The sequence below is a fragment of the Lepidochelys olivacea genome (assembly GCF_965140295.1).
Source record: "Lepidochelys olivacea isolate rLepOli2 genome assembly, chromosome: 3".
Taxonomy (NCBI): Eukaryota; Metazoa; Chordata; order Testudines; family Cheloniidae; genus Lepidochelys; species Lepidochelys olivacea.
The window spans coordinates 65,594,589-65,613,011 of record NC_140413.1 but is presented as its reverse complement, the minus strand read 5'-3'; the positions used below and the strand labels follow the sequence as shown (position 1 = coordinate 65,613,011).

The window sequence follows — 18,423 nt, the reverse complement described above, 5'->3', positions numbered from 1 at the left end:
GCTTTAAGAACAGTAAGTATGTCAAGGCTTTTATTTTGTGATTCCATCTGGGTGCATCTGACCTTTTTTAATGTAACTTTTTTTTAAAGGCTTTGGAGGTTCTTTCATTGCTCCTTCTCCATCACCATCACCAGTTACTCCAGCTCAAACCACCTTATTACAGCCCAACTTTGAAGCAGCTTTTGGAACATCACCATCAACTGGTGGCAGCTCATTTGATCCATCAGGTGAGGGAAGTGTATCTTCCTTGTGTATCTTCAGAACAAACGTGTTCATTCAACGCTAATATAAATGATACAATTATTACTGCTCTTAATACAAAGGATATAAAAAAATTCTCATGGGTATCAATATTTTCTGTCACTTAATCAATTGAAAGAGAAAATACCAGTTAGTACCGTAAGCGTTCACCAGCAGTGGGGATAATTCTAGGAAATCTTTCCTTGTTCCCATTATCTTCTCTCAATTTTCAGCAGAAACCAAATATAAGTGTGTATGTCATCTCTTTGCACGTGCTTATCTGCATGACTGTTAGGAGTTATCGGAGGAAAAACAAAACACTTCGTACTGTATATTCAGAGTATAGGCATGTGATCTCGCTGCTGTTGCTGAAGCCCTGAAGTTTGCATGGCACCCAGTTACACAAAACTGAGATCAAGATAGTCTTCTTTGCTTGACATAAAGCTTAACTTTTCATCACTGCTGTCATTTTGTTTGTATCTCTTCCATTCTACACTTTCCATGCTGGGTCCTTGCTACAAATTTACAATTGGTGAGTTCTGCAACTAAATGAGTAAGAGAGAAATCTGAGTAGTACTACTGCTTGATTTGGTTGCTTGCCAGTGCATAATATGCTACACTTGCCTGTTGAAATAACATTAGCATGCACATCAAATGTGGATCAGAATATTTACTGTGGTGGAATCAAGTAATATAACTTACTTTAAAATAATAGTGGGCTAACCAGACAAAAGAGAAGCAGTTTGAGTTATGATATGTAAACCTGACTCCTGAAGCCAACATCTGCTCTGGGGAAGTTAGATCTGTCAGTGTGGATGAAGAGTACACGTTACATCCCTGTTGATCCCTTTAATTGATATATTAGAGAAACCTGTTTATCAATTAAAACATTTTAAAATCGTCTATCTTCCTGGCTCTCCTACTACAGTAACTTGTACATCTATTAAAAAAAATATTTTACATAGCTTTTCTAAACCTCTTTGCAAACATGTATACATAGAGGGGCAATGCTCTGGGATTTTTAAGTTTGTTACCAGGTTTAAGAATGCATTTGTAACCATTTAGGCATGTATTGTTCTAGTCTTCATTAGTATATTTTTATTTCAGGGTAATCCTACATTTCAGTGTTAGTAAAATATCATGCATGCCGTGTTGGCATTCTTTTATGTGAAATTATGTATTAGTAATACCTGTGGAGTGATTGTCTGTGCTATGGTCATTTGTTAAGTAATACTAAAGGTTCTATGCAGTGGTGTTACTTAAAGGAATATTACAGTAAAGGTTACTATCTAAACTGCTGTTTCCTTTAAATTCTAGTGTTTGATGGTTTAGGTGATCTTCTTATGCCAACTATGATTCCATCTGGTCAGTCTGTAGCAGCTTCAGCTGCAACAGCTTCAGCAGCAAGCAAAGGCCTTGGAAGTGATCTTGATTCATCTCTCGCAAGTTTAGTAGGCAGTAAGTCACAACTACTGTTTTGGTTTTTTTAAAAGGACTTATGATCTTAACTACTCAACTCATTCAACTTATTGATAATATTTGGTTTTGAGTACATAAATATAGCTGTCACTTGTATGTTAGCTTAGTCTGTTGCACCCCTCAAGAGTCCTGCCTCTCTGCTATAGTCCTTCTCTGTAGGAGGCTACGGTGCTTAGGTTTTCACAGCTCAGTTCCTGGTCTTGTGCCAAAGTTTGATCCATATCATAGAGCTTCTGTTTTCAAGCAGACTAAATCGGTCTGTTCTATAATCCAAGGGACATTTACAAATCTGTCTCTTGAAAACACATTTTCAAGCTTAGATACTTGAAACAGATTAGAGTACAGATGGGAAAAATAGCACTTGCCATTCTAGAGGTGTACATTAGGCTGAAGGAGTTACTAACAGCCGTCAGTCAGATCTGGTAAAAGTCAGTGGGTGCTTAGTGATAGCTGAAATAATAGAAGCCACCGCCCAAGGCACAGGCCAGCATGGCGAGGCCTGAGCAGAGGCAAAGCCATGTGATTTAAGGGTTTTCTCTGATTACACACGTAGGGACTCCAGCTTTGGTTGGTTGCAGCTGTGTCCCGGTGGGAAACGAAACAAATATCAAGGAGAAAGGTCAGCAGACAACAGGAGATGCAGCAGTGCATGGCCCTGGGAGGAAGTAGAGAGAGCTTCTTTTGGGTAGAGTGCTCACTGAAAAGGCAGACTTTAGTTTTCTTGCTCAGAAATCATTTCTACTTTTTCAGGGAAATGGGACTTTGTATTTTCTTTGTAAATAAACAAAATTACACCCACAAAAACCACCCCAAACTTGTATAATCAATCTCTTCTCCTAATGGAAACAACCCAACCAGGCCCTTAATACTGACCAACTGCTTGGGCCAGTGGGTAACCTTATTTAAAATGTGGTTGCAGTCCGAAAAAGACCATAGAAATTGCGCTGTTTCATGTTTCTCAATGACATCATCTAATATGTACTTGATTTACAAACAGATTTTTTTTCTGTCAGCCCTAAAAACAATTTTCTGATCAGCAAGAGCAAAGCTGGCTTCTTTTCTTCTATGCATGATCACTTGTAAATTATCTTGTAAATCAAATTCCATCCTCAGTTACTCCTCTGTATCTGTGGGCAGTGGGGATACACAGGAGAAACACAGCAGAATTTTTGTAGGATCTCTACTGGTGATGGAGGAGGAAAATATTATTTTAAAAAAATTCTCAATCACTGGGATTCCAAAACCATTTAAATTTAAGTCCACTTAACTCTGTTGCTTACAAACTTAGAGAGCCAACTGATGTGCACATAAGTCCTAGTCTAGCAGTGCAATGCACTATTTTTTTAAATTTGAAAGGACACTGTTAAAGACCAACTTGTTTTCACACCTACACCCAGGTGGCTGGAACTTCTCACAAGTATGACATAAAAGATAAACTAGACTTGCCACTTGGATCCAAACTACCATATTTACATTTTGTTTTGTACATGTACATAAATACACAGTTAAGGAAACGATGACACTGGCCCTTCAGGCTTCTTATTTCTTTTGTATGTTAAAGAAATGTTAAGTTCTTGGAAGAACAAGTTTGTCATAAGGAAATCATTAATGAAACTGATGTGCTTCAATTTTTAGCTTTCATTATTTAGAGGGCTTTTAGAAAAAATGAGTACTATTCCTAGAACTGTGCTGTTGGATCAGTTTTGTGCAGGTGCACGGATGTTTTTATATTAAAAACATTTGACAGAATCCTTCACCTAATTTTATAAACAAGTAACTTTTTTTTATCCTAATTTCATTTCTGATTTTCAGATCTTGGAATTTCTGGCACCACATCAAAAAAGTAAGTTCTGAATTTTGGGTGGGTTTTTTTTGTTTAAAAATGCTGGTCCTTGTAACACATAAGATTAATAAAACTAAAAGATTAGAGAACTTTTCCCCCATTTTGTCTGGTGTATTTGATAGCACTTTGAACGTAGTCCATTCCACTGTCTTTCTAGTAGAGTCTATCGGTTTCCACACTAATAGGGAGATATACTTTTAAAGAAATGGGGGTTTGTTAAACCACAGCATTGGCAGGGTAACTAGAGACAAGTTTATGTCCTGAAACAACAAGAAATACATAGTTTAAAAACCGATGTAGTGTTCAAGTTCACCTAGTCCCTTTTATCTTTTTGCTGAGCTTTATATTTAGATACACTTTCTGTGATTGTTTGACTCCACTGACTACTGAGCTGGTTCACAACCTCTACTTAGACTGAGCTAAGAGGGGGGAAATCCATGGTATTCTTTCTTTTGAGAAAAGGAGAATGTAAAATTACTTTAATTATCATTGTTTGACTCTTTTCCACCATGTCTTGTTTGTTTTGTTTTGTTCCTATCTTAGTTTTCCCACTTTCTGAGTTACACTCTAAAACAAAATCAGTCCCAATTTACTGACAAAAGGTGCAATCCTGGCCTTCATTGAATCAAAATTCAACTTGACTTTAGTGGGATCAGATTTCACCCAAAGTTTCCAATGGATTCTTTCCCACTTGTCCAATCGAACAAGCCTTACATCTGTAGAGCAAGTTTCAGAGTAACAGCTGTGTTAGCCTGTATTCGCAAAAAGAAAAGGAGTACTTGTGGCACCTTAGAGACTAACCAATTTATTTGAGCATAAGCTTTCGTGAGCTACAGCTCACTTCATCGGATGCATACTGTGGAAAATACAGAAGATGGTTTTATACACACAGACCATGAAAAAATGGGTGTTTACCACTACAAAAGGTTTTCTCTCCCCCAACCCCACTCTCCTGCTGGTAATAGCTTATCTAAAGTGATCACTCTCCTTACAATGTATATGATAATCAAGGTGGGCCATTTCCAGCACAAATCCAGGGTTTAACAAGAACGTCTGAGGAACAGTAGGTGGGGGGAAAGGAATAAACAAGGGGAAATAGGTTACTTTTTATAATGAATCAACCATTCCCAGTCTCTATTCAAGCCTAAGTTAATTGTATCCAATTTGCAAATTAATTCCAATTCAGCAGTCTCTTGTTGGAGTCTGTTTTTGAAGTTTTTTTGTTGAAGGATAGTCACTTTGAGATCAGAAATCGAGTGACCAGAGAGATTGAAGTGTTCTCCGACTGATTTATGAATGTTATAATTCTTGACATCTGATTTGTGTCCCTTTATTCTTTTACGTAGAGACTGTCCAGTTTGACCAATGTACATGGCAGAGGGGCATTGCTAGCACATGATGGCATATATCACATTGGTAGATGTGCAGGTGAACGAGCCTCTGATAGTGTGGCTGATGTTATTAGGCCCTGTGATGGTGTCCCCTGAATAGGTATGTGGGCACAGTTGGCAATGGGCTTTGTTGCAAGGATAGGTTCCTGGGTTAGTGGTTCTGTTGTGTGGTATGTGGTTGCTAGTGAGTATTTGCTTCAGGTTGGGGGGGCTGTCTGTAGGCAAGGACTGGCCTGTCTCCCAAGATTTGTGAGAGTGTTGGGTCGTCCTTCAGAATAGGTTGTAGATCCTTTATAATGCGTTGGAGGGATTTTAGTTGGGGGCTGAAGGTGACAGCTAGTGGCGTTCTGTTATTTTCTTCGTTAGGTCTGTCCTGTAGTAGGTGACTTCTGGGAACTCTTCTGGCTCTATCAATCTGTTTCTTCACTTCCGCAGGTGGGTATTGTAGTTGTAAGAATGCTTGATAGAGATCTTGTAGGTGTTTGTCTCTGTCTGAGGGGTTGGAGCAAATGCAGTTGTATCGCAGAGCTTGGCTGTAGACGATGGATCGTGTGGTGTGGTCAGGGTGAAAGCTGGAGGCATGTAGGTAGGAATAGTGGTCAGTAGGTTTCCGGTATAGGGTGGTGTTTATGTGACCATCATTTATTAGCACTGTAGTGTCCAGGAGGTGGATCTCTTGTGTGGACTGGTCCAGGCTGAGGTTGATGGTGGGATGGAAATTGTTGAAATCATGATGGAATTCCTCAAGGGCTTCTTTTCCATAGGTCCAGATGATGAAGAGGTCATCAATATAGCGCAAGTAGAGTAGGGGTGTTAGGGGACGAGAGCTGAGGAAGCGTTGTTCTAAGTCAGCCATAAAAAGGTTGGCATACTGTGGGGCCATGCGGGTACCCATAGCAGTGCCGCTGATCTGAAGGTATACACTATCCCCAAATGTAAAATAGTTATGGGTAAGGACAAAGTCACAAAGTTCAGCCACCAGGTTAGCCATGACATTATCGGGGATAGTGTTCTTGACGGCTTGTAGTCCATCTTTGTGTGGAATGTTGGTGTAGAGGGCTTCTACATCCATAGTGGCCAGGATGGTGTTATCAGGAAGATCACCGACGGATTGTAGTTTCCTCAGGAAGTCAGTGGTGTCTCAAAGGTAGCTGGGAGTGCTGGTAGCATAAAGCCTGAGGAGGGAGTCTACATAGCCAGACAATCCTGCTGTCAGGGTGCCAATGCCTGAGATGATGGGGCGCCCAGGCTCTCTTAAAATTTTCACTTTGAGTTTTACCTTTTTAACTGGTTTGCGGTCAGAAGGTGGGGAATTCCAACACTGTCCAGGTTTGGAGATGTACCGGTTTGTCATGTGCCTCAAATCCTGTTTTTTTTCCTGCAGTCTTTTGTTAAAACATCAAATGTTGGGCTACCCCTTAGTAATAGTTGTTCTGCTTCTAGAAGGGGTGAAAATATTCCTCCTTTTTCTATGAATGTTTTTTATAGATCTTGAATCCTACAACTTGAGTGTTCTGAAGGGAAAAGCCCTCCTTTTCTTCTGCTGCAGCTTTCTGAACAAGATTCTTAACTGTGAAATGCCTTTATCAACAGTAGAATATGCAGTGCCAATCCCTCACTTTTTGCCTTGATATAAATTGTATCCTTCCCTGTAGATTATAATACCATACAAGTGAATGTGAATATAGCACTAAACAATCTTTTGCCTCCTCACATATTGCTAATTACTCATTGGTAATGAGATGTAAAGGCTTTCACCATTAATTCTGTTTTCATTTTTTGATATAGACTATCGTAAACTTGGCAATTGAGTTACCATAGCTAATGACCACCACTGAGATTAGAGATAATTTATTCACAACCTATGCACACTAAATGTGTTCAGGATTTCTCAGATGCCTATAACAAAAACTAATGCGCGTGCTAGCTTTGTTTAGTGTTTATATAAATTAATGTACATACATTCAGAGTGCTGAGTTTTAACATTCAATGTACAGCTTTATTCTGATTTATATCTCTGCTTCTGCATTTGAATCCCTATTAGGGGAGACCTTCAGTGGAGTGCTGGAGAAAAGAAGTTAACGGGAGGAGCTAACTGGCAACCAAAAGTAGCACCTGCAACATGGTCAACTGGTGTTCCTCCAACTGGTCCCTTGGTATGTAGTTCAGTAATTAGTCCTAGCACTTCATGTCCAGCAGGCACTCAAGTGGTGATGAAATAGGAACAAATTATTACTACTGTGTACATAAACTGGTGTTCTTCCCTGTGTTTTTTCTAGGGGACTGTGTGTGTACAATTGTGACTATTAATCAACATTAGCCACCTGTTAAACATGTTGTGATATCGGAGATACTTTAATTGTCTGTAACTGTAGGGAAATACTGTAGTATCTCTGACAATGTCACTAAGACGAAAAACATTGATTTGAGACGACCAATGTCTGTGGGCCAGATCCTTTGCTAATGTAAATCAGCATTGTGGAATTGATGTCAGTCGAACTACATTGGCCTACACCTGCTCAGGATCTTTGTATATGTGCCAGAAAGAGTGATCAGTTACTTCCAAGACAATAGGGTGTGATATTTTCTTTTAGTAATTTATGAGCAAAATGTTCCATGGGGCAGGATGGGGGGACATTTTTTGCAATCATTGTTTCAGCTTCCATTTAATGTGGGTGTGGAATTTTGATGAATGAATTAGTTACTATTTCAGCTTTTTTTCTTACCAGAAAGGTGGGGCAATTTTCTATTATGTAAGTGAATTTAATTGTAAAGTTCTACTAATTCTACTTACAAAGCTGTTGGGTTTTTTTTGTTTTTTGTTTTTTTAACTAAACTTGAAAATACTAACTGCTCTTTGCCTGCACAACAGGTTTTACAGCTGGCTTAAAGTTAGATGGAAATTGTCACTAATATATTAATGTGGCTGCTCTTACATGCCTGAGAGCATGTCATTGTGACCAGTTACTTAATCCACTAGCCTTTGTAGTATGTTCATGAGAAACAACTTAGTAATAAGCTCTTTCATGGAAGTCAAGCTAAAAGCAGCTATTTCAGGATATATCCTTGTTCCCAGCAGATATTGAAATACTGAGGACCTGGAGGCATCTGGAGATTTATGAGATGTGGAACTTCCCTTCTAGTCACTCATTCAAACCCAGACTAGGCTGGTTGTAACTGAAAGTAGTTACCATCTGATAGGAATTCACTGGTCTCTAGGAAATGGGTTGGGTGGCTTTGGTAGAGTTCGCAGTTCGCTGATGTCTAAAGCCAGTAAAAAAAATTAAAATTCTGCCAACAAGGATACCAGTGACATAGAAATGACTATGGAGATTGAAACCCTTAAAGTCCCTTCAGGTCAGTATTGAGATACACTGACAGAGCAATATTGAAGCTTGAACTGCTGCTTATGCTGTCTGTCCTTTGGCTGTGCCCAGTCTGACACTTTTTGAGAGTACTAAATTCACTGTCCATTCACTGTACATGATTCTTCTTGCTGCTATTGTTTTAATTTTTATATGAAGTTTAATAGTTCTAGGACTGTTGAACTTTCTTTAAAGAGTCAAGCAGTTAAACTATTACTATATATTGTCTAGTGTCTATAATGGAGGGTACCTATGGCACTGCACAAAAACAGTAAAAGACACAAATTAGTCATAGACAGTTATCTAAAGGTCCTAATCTTCAGCCAGACTACCTGTATTTGTATTGATCATTCAAAAGCCTGGCTTAGTAAAAATATTTGCCAAACTTCTGCTCTGGACCACTGTAGGAGGATACTTTAAAGGCAGTGGTGGCTTTTAAAGAGTTTCTTCCAGTCTCCTTGGAAGCCTGTTAGCGCGCACACACACACATACCCTTCCTGAGAAGATATGCAACAGTCCAACTGCCTCAGCCCTGAAGCTAATGCTAGCTCTCCCAAGCATCCCCAGTAATTCTTGATGCTCCGCAGAGTTCAGTTGAAACCATGGATGCTCTAGGTTACTGTTTCACCCTTTAGGGATTCTGTGACCATTAAAGTAAGTGTTACTTGCTCTAACTGCTGTTAACACTCAGACCTTACAAAGGAATGTCTAAACAAGTTACATTTTACTCATAGACAAAGCACAATGGGTAAAGATCTATGGAAAATAGCTGCATACAAATCCCTCCCTACGTCCCTCCCCTGTCCTCACCACTCTGGGAGCCCTTCGGGATTTCGTCAGTCCTTTCAGAATTGCAGGACCCTCCTTTCTTCCTGTCCAGCCATGCCTTTTATGTCCTGGTTGGTGAGAGAGCCCCTGCTAAGAGCAGTACTTGTTCTTATAAAGTTTCAGCCCTCTATATCAGGCAACCGCCTTCTTCTCCCAAGCAACTTCAGGTCCCTTGTCAGGTGATTTGTTGTTTGGTCCCTAAACTAGGGATTCTAGCTCCCTGGACCTGCAGCCAGCTCATTGCTCTAGAATGTTTCCATTTGAATGGAAGACCATCCAGGTTAATAATGACTCTTGAAAGCTCTCCATGGTTAGCACTCCACCAATGGGCGTACAGATTCTGTGCTAATGTCTCTTGGGTATTCCAGTCAAATATAGAGGCTAACAGGCAAAAGTGAAGGTGCAGCACATTTATAATCAAAATGGTGTACACAAAAGAAAATGGAGTTTGCAGACTGATATACAGACGTACAGTAATCCATCACAGTAATTAATTGACCAGGATCTATAGGTTTCTGTGTTGCTTATCTTGGATCAAGATAAACAACCCCAGATTTATTATGTGGTAACATGTTCTAAACAGTCTTCATAATTCATTTTGTTTGGAGCAACAACCAGTCAAGGGTACTAATGTAGCATCATAGAAATGTAGGGCTAGAAGGTACCTTGAGAGGTTATCTAGTTCATCCTCCGCACTGAGGCATGGCCACGAATAGTTAAACCATCCCTCAAGTGTTTGCCTAACTTGTTCTTAAATGCCCAATGATAGGGATTCTACAACCTCCCTTGAAAGCCTGTTCAATTATTTATCTATCCTTATAGTTTGAAAGCCTTTCCTAATATATAACCTAAATCTCCCTCGCTGCAGATTTAAGCCCGTTACTTCTTGTCCAACCTTCAGTGGATATTGAGGACAATTGATCACTGTCCTCTTTATAACAGATTTGAAGAGTGTTACCTGGTGGGAAGAAGAGAAATGGGAAGTATTCTTGTAGTTCTGTACAGAAGATTTCCCTTGCAGTCATTTTCTAGTTGTATTAGATTAAGACATGGATAATAGATTGAAGCTGTTTTCAGAATTAAGAATTCTATCTGTAAAGCAGAACATACTGTGCAAATCCTAGTAAGAAGTGACTGTCTAAAGTTTAATGTCATTGACATAAATATACCTTCTAGATACTTCTCTAGAAACCAAATTTTGAAGTTTCTAATGACCAGTTCTCAGTGTTTTGAGAATTAAAATGGCTGAATTGCCATAGAGGTGGGCTGCTGTGCAATTTGGGTAACATCTGTTACTTAACATTTTGTACAACAGTTCTGACATTTTTGATCTTGAAATACAATAAGATTTTTCCCCACTTTTATTCCATGTAATTGCAGTTGGATTTATAGAAATTATCATCTGTTGTTGTTTTTTTGGCTTTTAGACTGGAACTGTGCCTCCAGCAAGTGCTATTCCTCCTGCTTCAGGTGTCCCCCCAGTTGCACAGCCAGGAGCAGGATTTGGAATGGTGAGTGATTATTTTTCTTCATTAAATAACTCTTCCTAATCAATTTTAGCAACCTTATATATTTTTAACTTCTTAATTTTGCAGCCTTCTGCTGGACCAAGTGTACCCATGATGTCTCAGCAGCCAGTTATGTATGGACAGCCTATGATGAGGCCACCATTCGGAGTTGCATCTGGACCAGGTGCACAAGTAAGTTTGTTCTTTATATGTAAAATAATTAAATAAGTTTTAAAGTAGAAATAGGGTGTTGTTGGCATTGCATTCCATGCCCCCTTCCAGCCGTTTGTTGTGTAAGCTTTTCCTCCTATTAAACCCTGGCTGAAAACTTGGTTTTAAATGCTATCTATATACAGTCCTGAGTATATGGATAAAAGAGAACTTTATTGTGCTGGTGTTTAACTCCACTGAAGTGCATGTAGCCTTATGAGAATAAATCACATGAACACTTCCCTTTATATGCGTGATACTCTTTTCTCTGCGCAAACAGAAAAGTTGGGTGTTGAACTTTCTTCAGTGTAGGGATAGTGATTGGTAAGCTTCTGCCAAAACAGTTGAGTCACTGCCAAGAAGTAAGAGGAAAAATGTTTTTCACTAATGTTAAATTCTGGCAATCATTTCCTTGATAAGTCCTGGCACCCTCTTCCCCTCTTACCCTCACTTTGGAACAGAGACTTGAGAAATTTGGCAAGGGGGATGGCCTTTGTAATGGATGTGTCTTTTGATGTCCCTGTGAAAATGTGCCCAAATTTGGCCAAGTTATGAACATTTGAAAAATTGCTGAAAAATTCCACATGACCCTACCTCATTCAGGGCACAGGATGGACCTTCTCTGGAGATGAATAAGGGCTGTGTAGGGAGGGAATACTATTGTCTGTAGGACACTTGTTTCACTTGTTGCTGAAGCTGGGGGATGTGTAGTGAATGAGATAGGGGACTGCAGGAATAATAGTATTGAAGATAAATACACGAATGGTGGAAGTACTTGCATACTACACTGATGAGCACTATAGATATAAACCTATGAGGAAATTAATAATTCTGTCTTCAGAATGGGGTTTGAAATAGTGTGCCATAAACAAGGCATGGGCCACACATTGAGAAGTAAGGAAAAAACAAAGTGTTGAATAGCAGCCTGTTAAATGAGTGTTGTCCATCCAATGCATTGAATGAGGTAGAGGTCCTGTGGAAAACATAGTATGGGATCACGTAATTGTGCATATGCATTATGATTCAGCCTAAGGGATAAGGGAGCCAAAATTAAGGTTGTTTGTGGAACCTTCATTCTCCTATTTCCTAACTTTTGAGTACTTGTCTTTGCAACTTTAATCATGTTCTTTTGATGTAGTTCTTTTTTGTTTAATATTGTGTATGCTATAGCTTGGCCTACTGTATGTTTGGCTTTTCCTTTGCATAAAGATTGCTTTATGCCAATGAACTCTAGCTAAGTTATTCTGCAAAAATATATTGTGTGTTCCATACATTGATGTTAAACGGTTACTACAAAATATCAATTAAACTGCCTTCTTACCAGGTTAGTGCTCAAAACAATTCTCTAACTATCCAGTTAGAGAAATTCTAATCTGCTTGGGCAAGCGTATTAGGTATTGAGATGCTCTCTAAACTCCCTTATCATTGAATGGCTACACTGAACAGAATATTCACTGCTGCCAAATATGACTAGAAAGTTACTTAGAGAACCAGGACACCTTGTTTTGTCTTGAATTAAAATGTCCGCTAAGCACTGTCATAGAATCATAGAATACCAGGGTTGGAAGGGACTACAGGAGGTCATCTAGTCCATCCCCCTTCTCAAAGTAGGACCAATCCCCAATTTTTGCCCCAGATCTCTAAATGGCCCTCTCAAGGATTGAACTCACAACCCTGGGTTTAGCAGGCCAATGCTCAAACTACTGAGCTATCCCTCCCCCAATTACTGTCAACTTTGTAGTAATTGTATTTGAAATTTAAACACAGGAGTCAAACGAGATGACCGAGAAAAGACACTGTTAAGCCCATAAATCAAGATCTCTAACTTTTTGCATGTTTGTAATGTGCTTGTTGTGTAGAATAAATCTACCTAATGCTTGTGTATCTCTGTTTCCTTTCTTTTTCTGCTTTCCTTGGCTGGTGTCTGTTTTGTTAGCTCTCTCCAAGCCCTACACCTGCCACTCAGAGTCCCAAGAAACCTCCAACAAAGGACCCATTAGCAGATCTTAACATCAAGGATTTCTTGTAAACAATTAAGGTATTCTGTGGCTGACTTTGAACTTACCTGGATTATGTATTTAGTTTGCAGCAGTTAACTAGTATAAAACATTACTACAAGCATACCACTCCCTTTAAATTTCAGTAAGAACCTGCAACTAGTTGTAGAAAAATACAACTGTGAATGAGAACCGGGAGGTACAAGTTAAAGCCCTTTTAAAAGTGTTTTCAGGTTGTAAGATAAGTTTAAATCATAACTACTTCTCCATGCCATTCTGTTTGACAATCTTGTTTCTTTATGCTGCGGTTGTAGTAGATTTTTTTTTATTAATAATAACTCTCCTCTTCACATTAATTCTTCTTGTGACTAGTCCTACACTGTAATCCTAATCTGGTGTGAGAAATTGATTTGTGGCCATAAAACTGATTTGGTATCACTGTTACGAATGAGTGCAATTCAGACTCCCAAACATGTGCATGTCCTCAAAGGATGCCAAATCTCTGATAGGGTTGGAAGGGGGTATTGCCTGCATCCCTCATTGCTTCCAGCCCCATGGTCTCTCCATGTCTCCCTGTGGGGTGCTACAGGGCGTGGCTCTTCTGCACATCATGGCATAAGGCATTGAGCAGTGCTACATAGAACAGCCTAGGGGAAGCATGGATTAGGGAGGGAACAAACACCTGTGAGGATACACTGAAAGAGAGAAGGGGAAATTAGGGGAGTAGGGAGCTGAGAGAGAATAAGAGGCAAAGAGGAGCAACCAAAAAAGAATAATAGTAACTAAAAATAATTAATTAATTTAAAAAGGGCGGGGGAGTGAAAAGATAGTAACCATAATAAACCTTTCTGGGAAGGAATATGAGGGTTGATACCAGAACATCACAAAACGGTTTGCGGGAGCCAACCAATAAAATTTGAAGATCACCGAAGTGGAGAAGATAGGCTATGAGAAATTGTGTTTAATAGTCTTTTCTGCCATTTATTAGAATTAAACGAGAAAGTAGCAGCTTTACATCATCTCTGGTGATAGTTTTTTGTTGAACTCAGTACAATCCACAGCGTGTGAAAATTTGACATCAGGAAGAATTTGAGAATTTTCCTGATTCAACGACTGAAGAAGCTGCACCTTTGGTGACACATAACCAGGGCCATCCTTACCCATACAAAAACATCACAGCTGTATGCTGCTCCAGCGGCCAGCCCGATCCCCCGGCCGGCTGAACTGGACAGGAAAGCTACCCCTGCTCCGCCCCAGCCCCACCCCCACTCCATTCCTTCCCCTGAGCTATGTCCCGGGGGACTGCAGCAGGGGTCAGGCGCACCCTGCACTCACCAGGTGGCGGGAAGTGGAGCGACCTGGCCCCAGCCCACTCTGTGCTGCTGGGGTGTGGTTCCCCCCAAGGCTGGGAACCAGGGGAGTGGAGCAGAGCGGGTCAGGCCCACTCTGCAATCACTGGATGGTAGGAAGTGGAGTGATCTGGCCCCAGCCTACTCTGCCAGCTTGTGCTGGGGGGGGTGTGGTTCCCTCCTGCCCCTTCAAGCCTACTCCTGCCCCCCACAGACCTTGGGCGCAGCCCTCTGCCACCTGCCCCCTGTGGAGGCCTGGGTCCACTTCTCCCCCCACCCCATGAGGGGGCGGGGCTGCGTAGGGCACCACAATGTCTAGGGACGGCTCTGCATATAACTGTAGACAAAGTCAAACTGGGTTTTTCACTGATGGGCTCAGCCAGTGCAAACTCTCTCCAACATGCCCTTGTCTACAGTTGAGGTCAACACTGGTGCACCTACATCCATTGCTGGCTATAGATCAGCGGATCTCAAACTATGGGTTGGGACCCCAAAGTGGGTCATAACCCCATTTTAATGTGGTTGCCAAGACTTGCTGGGGCCTGTGCCAAAGCCTGAGCTCCACTGCTCGGGGTTGGGGCTGAAGCCCAAGGACTTAAACGCTGGGTGGCGGGGCTCAGGTTGCAGGCCCCCCACCTGGGGCTGAAGCCCTTGGGCTTCAGCTTTGGCCCCACAACCTCAGATTTTGGCTTTGGGTCCCCTGCCTGGGGCGGCGAGCTCATGTAGGGGCAGGTCTCGGTCCCTCCTCCTGAGGCCATGCAGTAATTTTTGTCATCAGCAGGGGGTCGCAGTCCAATGAATTTTGAGAATCTCTGCTATAGATAGTGACCAAATTAGAGCTATTGGTGAGCATAGATAACCCATTGTAATTAGGACCCAGTGTCTCCAAAGAGCTCTACATAAGCATGATGGTCCAGTTGCAATATTGAGGCCCCAACTTGTTGGGGAGACACCTCCATCACAGTTCAAGTTAGAAAATAGCTGAATTCTTAAATGTTTTTGTATGAAAGCCACTCCTCCAGAGAGTAGTTTCATAGCTGTTTTAGGTATGATAAGGGGGACTATTGATTCCTTTGTATACCAAGTTTGGCCTTAAAGCTGCTCTGCAAGCCATTTGAATCAAATTTGAGTCAAAGACTTGTGTCACTATTCCTTCTATTCCTACTCTGAAACTTATTCCTTCTAACTATGTTTTTGTCTTCACAGCTGCAGTTTTTCTGACTGGATAGTAAAAATGTGAGTTTGGCGTCTACAAATCACAGATTGATGCTCAGAGTTTTAAAGTGAGCCACCAGTACCAAACCCAGTGCTTATTCAGACTTTCTCTTCCTTCCGAAACGTGTAGCACAGCTGTGAAAGTGAACATTAGGAATGTGTACTACCTTAGCTGTTATCCCTACTCTCTCTCAATTTGTGTACTTGGGTTATTTGTGTTCTACAGTTTAAACAATGGATGTATGTTTCTGATGCCTTCTAGTGCTTTTCTGAACCCATTCAGTGGGGGCAGATTATGCAGCTGTTGTGTGGTGAGCCATTTGGAGCGATGTGTCTGTGTGTTTTTGAAGGTTTCAATGTATATAACTTTTGACAAACACCTGAAATTTCCCTAAACGTTCAGTTTCTTCTTTATCTGTTACAAAACATAGCGTGATAATACCAATAGTAAGAAACACTTAACTAGACAAAATCTTTGTGTGGAATACATTTTTCCCAGTCACAGGAATTTCAGTTGTTGTGAGAAATGTTTTATTTTTGTGGCATTGTATATGTTATATTATAATTTAAAGTAATATAAAGGTAAATTTCCATAACAAATACTTCTTTCAGATTACTTTACCAACAATGAAAAATCATATCTGAAAGAATACTGTATTTATCACTTTTTTTATTTAAAATATATTTTAACTGGTTTTGAGTTCATTTAAATTCTCTATTTATCAGTTCTTGCTAAATGCACTGAAAATAAGTAAAGGGTCAGTTTCTCTCCATGTAGTTGAAAAAAGCAGCCATAATTGTGCTGACATTAAAGAATGTCAAATATGAAAGCACTCTTTGGTGTGTCTGTAGTTATAACATTATTGCATTTTTATTTAACTTTTATGTACATCTGTTGTTTTAGTGCTTACCTGTGTGTATACCTTAGTAGTGTATTTTCATTCCCCAACTATGCTGTGAGTAGTTTTTTGTACTATGTAACTAAACCTCATTCTGATCCAGAGAACCACACCCTTTACTGTACATATTGTGTTCTTTAATTTTTAGTTTGTTCTCCTACTGTTTTGTGCTGATGGCTTGGCTTAAGATTTTGACTCTTAAATGAGGTCACTGTTGATCAGTGTTACAAGTGGCTTGGCAGCTCTTTGTTCAAAACATATTGAATTGGAAAGATGTTCACCTAAGTCTTTCAAATTAACTATTTAATCAATGTATGGTACCATTAAAAGTGGTTGTATCTGAATTAACTGTGGGGATAACATACACTGTAATGGGGAAAAAGTTATAGAAAGCTAATTTCAAAATAGCTTTTCTTTGTATTTTGGTTTAAGAACCCAGTGCATGTACTCCCTCTGAGATGCAATAAACACCTTGATCAAAGTAAATATGAACACAAATACTGTCTGTCTAATTTCATAAAAGAAAAGGTCCAGGATTATAGCCACTAGTTCTCAATGTATTCATTCCACAGTTTTAAAAGTGCACCATTTTCCAAAAATTGTGTGTCTGTCTACACCCGAGTCCCCTACTAAACTTTGACTTTTACAATCTGTTTCCAGTGGTTAAAATCTCTTTTTCCCATATTGCTCTGTGAAATACTCATACAAGCAAAGAAAAAAGTTAAACTGACTAGGCACAAAGTGACATACTCTGGACAAAGTAATCCTGTTTTTCAATTTGTTCTCTTTAGTCTTTACACCTCTGTAATGTATATGACATGTAACAAACAATTTATAGTTTACATGTCCTTCCAACTAAAAGACTGGATTTCACAAAAATTAAAATACTGAAACATTTAAAAACCACAATATAAACTTTAAATTTAAGTCAATCAGTACTGTTTTCCAGATGAGTTTCTAATTCTGAAACTGGTAGTAAAAATGGTTTGAAATTGTCGGACCTTACAATGCTGCAGCTATTTAGTAGTCTAACACAACTTTTAGAAAAATTAATATTTAAAATAGATGCAAAGTCTTTGGACTAAATCCAGCCTTTGGCTAAATGGGTGCAGTTCACTGAAAATAACTGAAGTTGTACCTTAAGCCAGAACTGAATTTGGCACTTGTGATCATTTGAGTCATCCCAAAATGCTTTGCAGCAAAGATTCCATTTGAATTTTAAATTTCAAGTTTCCCTAACAGATACCTTGCTGCTGGTTTCTTTCACCCTTATCAAACAGATAAACATAGGCCCAAGCTCTGCAAATAAACTATATATAAAGTTATTCACATGCATCAGTGTTTAGAAACTATGGGCTATTCTGTTAGTAATAAAGTCCAAGCTTGCACAGATAGTAGCCTCAACTTAAACTTAAAATAAAAAAACTTTATTGTACAACTTTCCTTTAATTCATATGATGTAATGCCCAAAGGAACACACAGATCGATTCTTTACAGCCACGCTGTTTCCTGGGGCAAAAATGGATACAATGAATGGGAACACTCTTAAAGGCAAGCATAACTAAACACCAGGTAGAGATTATGTAGTCAAATATGTAACTAATGACCCAATCATACCCATCAAAGCAAAACTTCAGCTGTTGAGTATCCAATTAATGCTTGCCAGGACAGATTAAATTTCAGAGTATGGCATAAATTCGACTTTGTTTATTGCTGTATGCTTTTTCTTTAAGAACTAGTTTCTCCATTCTTTAGTTACATTCTTTCTCCCTAAAATAGCACTCAAGTCTGTAGTGTTGTTTTTTTAAATAAGCAACTTAACTGGATATCACTGTACTGAAGAGCTCTTTTTCTGTTAATTTGTTTGCTTGCAAGTTATGTGCCATTCAGTACTGTAACATCATAAACAGGGCACTAAAGTCTATTTCTTGACCATTGTGGAAAGAGAAAGGGTTGCATCGATGGCTGACATTGGGAAGAACAGCAAGACTCAACTGGCATTTCTGAAATATAGTGTATAGAAAGTTACTGATTCCTAAACTATGCAGTAAAGGTTATTTCATAGAGGCATGGGAGAGTAGTAATGATATATAATACAC

General features: G+C 39.6%; 1 protein-coding gene across 1 annotated transcript in view; it reads left to right on the top strand.

Annotated features, from left to right (window-relative positions):
• SNAP91 (synaptosome associated protein 91) overlaps positions 1-16,030 on the top strand; it is a 141,363-nt gene extending 125,333 nt beyond the window's left edge. The window contains exons 22-29 of the mRNA XM_084622620.1: positions 90-227; positions 1,558-1,698; positions 3,532-3,562; positions 6,998-7,109; positions 10,574-10,657; positions 10,742-10,846; positions 12,801-12,902; positions 15,417-16,030. Of these exons, the coding sequence (XP_084478746.1) occupies positions 90-227; positions 1,558-1,698; positions 3,532-3,562; positions 6,998-7,109; positions 10,574-10,657; positions 10,742-10,846; positions 12,801-12,893 (704 nt within the window). The 3' untranslated portion in view covers positions 12,894-12,902; positions 15,417-16,030. The remainder of the gene's footprint in view (positions 1-89; positions 228-1,557; positions 1,699-3,531; positions 3,563-6,997; positions 7,110-10,573; positions 10,658-10,741; positions 10,847-12,800; positions 12,903-15,416) is intronic.
• Positions 16,031-18,423: the final 2,393 nt, after the last annotated feature.